The sequence below is a fragment of the Rutidosis leptorrhynchoides genome, chromosome 10 (assembly GCF_046630445.1).
Source record: "Rutidosis leptorrhynchoides isolate AG116_Rl617_1_P2 chromosome 10, CSIRO_AGI_Rlap_v1, whole genome shotgun sequence".
Taxonomy (NCBI): Eukaryota; Viridiplantae; Streptophyta; class Magnoliopsida; order Asterales; family Asteraceae; genus Rutidosis; species Rutidosis leptorrhynchoides.
Window position 1 is genome coordinate 207885934 of NC_092342.1, and position 5463 is coordinate 207891396.

The 5463-nt window shown below is 37.2% G+C and overlaps 1 protein-coding gene across 1 annotated transcript; it reads left to right on the top strand.

Annotated features, from left to right (window-relative positions):
• Nucleotides 1-4046: 4046 nt before the first annotated feature.
• Nucleotides 4047-5039, top strand: LOC139870777 (uncharacterized). The gene is made up of 2 exons (XM_071858553.1): nucleotides 4047-4607; nucleotides 4737-5039. Exons 1-2 carry the CDS (start codon nucleotides 4047-4049, stop codon nucleotides 5037-5039), a joined length of 864 nt encoding a protein of 287 aa, XP_071714654.1.
• Nucleotides 5040-5463: the final 424 nt, after the last annotated feature.

The following is a 5463-nucleotide window of genomic DNA, read 5'->3' on the forward strand; positions in this document are numbered from 1 at the left end:
AGTACCGTTTCTTAGTCTCCAAATACTCCACAGAGTTGCATAAGCAATAATAGTAACAATGAAATGTTTATTGCCATGGATAGGCACACCATCAATCCAAGCCCACATGTCATCCAAAGAGGCCCAAGACGGGATTGAGAGGTTGATCCACTGAGCAATCTTGGTCCAAACTTGTTTGCTAGTATCACAATATAAGAAAAGATGTGTTGCATCTTCAAGTGTTGCGTCACAAAGGCAGCAGACTGGTGTCTCTAGCTCTATCCCACGAGTCACTAAAATAGCTTTTGTTGCTAGCCTTTCGATCTTTAGACGCCAAATGAACACATTTATCTTTATTGGAACCTGTTTATACCATATAGTTGTTTTGGAGAAAGAAGCTGCATCATGTAAATCAATAAGCTTTTGAGTCATTGAAACAGAATAAGTATGTCCATTCCACCTCCACTTATCTGGTACCTGCACTAAAGAAACATTAGAAAGAGCATCATTTAGCTCTTGTAAGTTTTCTAGTTCAACTCCGTATCTGGGTTGTCTTAGCCAAGAAAAGGACCAGCTGTTATTAGTGAAACATGAAGTAACAGAGCAATGGTTATTTGTGTTGTGTGAAAGTAGACGGGGAAAACGGTCTGCAAATGATTCTCCGCTATTCCATGGGTCAAACCAAAAAGAAGCAATGGTGCCATCACCAATTTGTAGTCGCAGCATAGAGGGATTTAGAGCATATTCTCCATGAATCATGTCAATAGTGCGGTTAACAGCAGCCCAAGTGCCAGAAGCTTTGGTGGAGCATGAAACGTTCGGGCCCCAACTTTGGCCATGGATAGCAACTATTAATTTAGACCAACTCGAATCTTTATTTGATACAAACCGCCACCTCCATTTATAAATCAAAGCCAAGTTTAGGGAATTAAGACTCGGCACCCCTAATCCCCCTTGATCTAACGGGTTTAAAATTAAACGCCAATTTACCTAATGGATTTTGCGGGTGTTTTTTTTTTCGCCCCAAAAAAAGGATGCCCGCATTGATTCAAGAGAGTTAATGACTTTTTTCGGGGCTCTAAATAACGACATGTAGTAAGTTCCCACTGATCCAAGAACCAACTTAATTAGTGTTAGTCTTCCTCCCATCGAAATAAGATTCGATTTCCAAGACGCAAGTCGTTTTTTTGCTTTTTCAATCACTGGATTCCAACTCTCTGCTTTGCGCATATTGTGGGCAACCGGGAGACCCAAATGAAGAAAAGGGATCGTAGCAGGTAGACATCCAAGGTTGTTAGCAGCTGTTTGTACTAGAGCATAAGGAACACCTATCCCATATAGCATCAATTTGTGTTGGTTTATTTTTAAACCGGAGACAGTAAAGAAACATGCTAAGATGGTCACCAAATTTTCTAAATTTTGTTCATTTAATTCTCCAATAAAAATGACATCGTCTGCATATATACAAGAAGATAATTCGAAGGAAAGATTAGGGTTACCAATATGTAGAGGTGAAAACAAAGCAGCATCAGTCGCATCTTTCAAGGCTGCCTGTAAGCCTTCCATACCGATTATGAAAAGAAAGGGTGATAAGGGATCGCCTTGATGAAGTCCTCTACCAATCGAAAATTCCGTAGAGGGGCTACCATTGAGAAGAAGGGAAGCTTTTGACGAAATAAGGCATGCTCGAATCCATGAAATCCAGCGTTCTTAAAGCCCATGAAACACATCATGGAGAAGATGTATTCCCAGTGGATCGAATCAAAAGCCTTTTCAAAATAAATTTTGAAAAATAAGGCTTTCTTTTTCTTTTTCTTGCACCAATTAATCGCTTCGTTTAGCATTAGAGGACCATCAAGTATTTGCCTGCCTTTGATGAACGCTGTTTGATTTGGCCCAATGACTTTACCAATCACCTTTGCCAATCTAGAGGCCAAAATCTTTGCAATAATCTTGTATTGTAACCCGATTAAACTTGTTGGACGAGATGATATTAGGAGTGATATTAGTAGTATATTACATAAAATACTATGACGAGATGCTGCTCGCGTGATTTTCAAACAAATTTTTGCGAGTAGGATAGGGCTAAGGAAATCATAGGTTATAGCTATGGAGGTGATAGGTATGGTTCATGGGTATGCTCGTGAGGTCAATTTAGTGTTTATCATCTCCGTTGCGTCTACGTACCTTTCCTGCAATATTGAATCTCAATATTGATACGTGAGTACTCATAATTTAATTTTTACATACTAATAGTGTATCCCTGACTAGTGCTCGAGAATATAGGATTATGTATTCTTGTACTTTTGATTCCCTTTTACTCTTTACATTTTTGGGACTGAGAATACATGCGCTGTTTTTTATAACTGTTTTATTAAATGCTTTTGAGATATATTTTTGAACTAAGAATACATGAACTGCTTTTATAAATGTTTGACGAAATAGACACAAGTACTAAAAACTACATTCTATGATAGAATTATTTGGATTCAGAGGTTCGATTTGTACTAGCTACTATCGGTGAGAAATTTTTGCATTGCGCGATGCATTAGCTACCATTTAGCTACCCTCAGTGAGAAATATTTGCATTGCACGATGCATTAGCTACCGTAGGTGATTTTATGTAGCATTAGCTACCCTCGGTGAGAAATTTTTGCATTGCACAATTAGCTACCGTTGTAAGATTGTTTATCGGTGAGAAATTTTTGCATTGCACGATGCATTAGCTACCAAAATGGTTCTATTTAGTAGTTACTATCGGTGAGAAATTTTTGCATTGCACGATGTATTAGCTACCGTTTTAGCTACCCTCGGTGAGAAATTTTTGCATTGCACGATGCATTAGCTACCGTTGTAAGATTATTTACGGTGAGAAATTTTTACATTGCACGATGAATTAGCTACCGTTGTTGAAATTGTTTACGGTGAGAAATTTTTGCATTGCACAATGCATTAGCTACCGTTGGTGAGATTATTTGTAAGTTTCCGGTGTTCTTCATATGAATGATTTTTACAGCAGTGAGCAGACCTGCACAGATTGTTTTCGAAATATGAGTATCTTGTGGTCTATTATATTATTGAAAATAATTGTTTATGATAAACTAATGAACTCACCAACCTTTTAGTAGACACTTCAAAGCATGTTTATTCTCAGGTATTAAGGAAATCTTTCGCTGTGCATTTGCTCATTTTTTTAAAGATATTACTTGGAGTCATTCATGGCATATTTCAAAAGACGTTGCATTCGAGTTGTTGAGATCAACAAGATTATTAAGTCATTGATAGTTGATATAATATGAAACGGTATACATGCCTGTTAACTTTCGATGTAATGAAAGTTTGTCTTTTAAAAAACGAATGCAATGTTTATAAAATGTATCATTTAGAGGTCAAATACCTCGCAATGTAATCATATGTTATTGTATTCGTCCTTATGGATTAGGACGGGTCGTCTCACGAAGTATATAGCTTCACCAAGTTTACCAAAAATCAGTTAGTTTCACATAAAGGTTTTCTCAAAAACCATTTTGATCGTTCTCATAAATCATTTCTCCTAAATACTTTCTTAAAAGTTTCCACAATAGTTCAGGTTTCGCAAAGTTTCTCAAATACATTTCTTGAACAAATATTTTTTTTAAAAGTTATTACAATCTATAAATATCATTTTTCTCAAATAAGCTTAAATAGATAGATTAAATTAATATATAGTTTAAATTAATATATAGTTTAACTCAAAAATATAATAGATATATATATAATCAAAACACGGAAGCATAAATGAAAGTGATAATCAAAGAAGCAGTTCAAGATAACGCTGAAAGAAAGAGTACGGACATCCGTACCTGAATAAACTCGAGAGTGTAAGACGTTCCTTTTTTTTTGGGGTGGGTCGGGTTCGGGGGAAAAAATTCCTTGGGTAAAATGGGATGAGATTCTTCTTCCTTATGATTTGGGCGGGTTAAATTTGGGGTCTTTAAATTGTAAAAACTTAGCTTTGATTGGCAAGTGGTGGTGGAGGTTTCATACCGAAGCTAACTCCTTGTGGGTTAAAGTTATCAAAAGCATTTATGGCTCTTCGGGTGGTCTTACTTCGTGCACTAATAATCATATTGTTTCTTCTTCTTCTTTGGCTTGGTGCAATATTATTAAAACAGGTTGCTATAATCGGCATCCCTTTTGTGAGCTCTTTTTTCAAAGAAGTTGGTAATGGTGAGACAACATCCTTTTGGAATGATAAATGGTTAGGCAACTTTTCTCTTCGCGATAGATTCAAGAGGCTGGTCAGGTTTGAATCCAACCTTGATGTTAGGGTTCGTGACCGAGCATCTTGTATGGGTTCAAATCGGGTCGGTTGTTGGGGCTGGTCGAGAGTACCCTTCGGGCGTGCCCTTGGTGAACTTGACGAGCTAAACCAGCTTCTTAGTTCTCATGTTTCCAAGGGTGATGGTCCTGATGCTTGGCGTTGGGGTGGCAGCACTAGTGGGCGGTTCACAACAAATATTCTATCCGAGTCGGTTACCACGAAACTTTTACATGCTGGTACCAATGTGTTTGAAACTTTGCGCAACAATCTGGTTCCAAAGAAAGTCGAGGTGTTTGTGTGGCGTGCGAGGAAAAGGCGGTTACCGGTCCTAACGGAGTAGGATAAAAGGGGTATCGATCTCCACTCAACTCGGTGCCCCTTATGCAATGATAGTGTGGAGTCGGTAGAACATTCACTTATTTTATGTAAACTCGCCTTTGACATTTGGTCTAAGGTCCTTGACTGGTGGGGCATGGGCGGTTCTCCAAATCTTGGCTTGGGTGAAATGTTTCAAGGTAAAGCAAGCTTATGTATGTCGGAAGATGGTGCGAAAATTTGGGAAGCGGTCGAGTGGATTTGCGGTTATCTCATTTGGAAAAATCGTAATCAAAAGGTTTTTAATAATAAATGTTGGAGTCCACCGGTTGCATTATGTGAGATTCAAGTCAAGAGTTTCGAATGGATTGCAAAGAGGTACAAATCAAAGAATATCGATTGGCACACATGGCTTCATAAACCTCAAGTTCTAGTATCGTAGGAAACTTGTACACTTAATGTCTAGGTTGCTTCCTTAGCACCTTAGCATCTTGTTTTTCTTTTGTACTCTGTTTCCTTCATGTTGTGTTTGGATTCCCCTTTTGGCAAGCGTTGTATCATGTTTTGATTGTTATAATAAAAATGATGCCTTTCAAAAAAAAAAAAAAAAAAAAAAAATGTTTAAAGTTCTCAAGATATAGATAAAATGCTCCTGAATCCTTTATGAAGTCTACATAAAATTATTTAACTAAATTTAATCCCCTTATTCTATATATTCCTAGATATTCTTTGCTCATCTCGTACTTGTACCCAGCTAATTCTTGGTTTCTATTATTTTGCGTATGAGTTCGATTAATAGTTTATGAATTACTATATAAACGTTACAATAATTAGTGTACCCGTACGTAACCTCAATAATCATCTTT

Bases quoted from the DNA above. Each gene is read 5' to 3' on its own strand.
- LOC139870777 (XM_071858553.1), top strand. From the start codon at position 4,047: ATGGCTCTTCGGGTGGTCTTACTTCGTGCACTAATAATCATATTGTTT. The intron at 4,608-4,736 runs GTCCTAACGGAG...ATTTGGTCTAAG, and splicing joins CGAGGAAAAGGCGGTTACCG to GTCCTTGACTGGTGGGGCAT.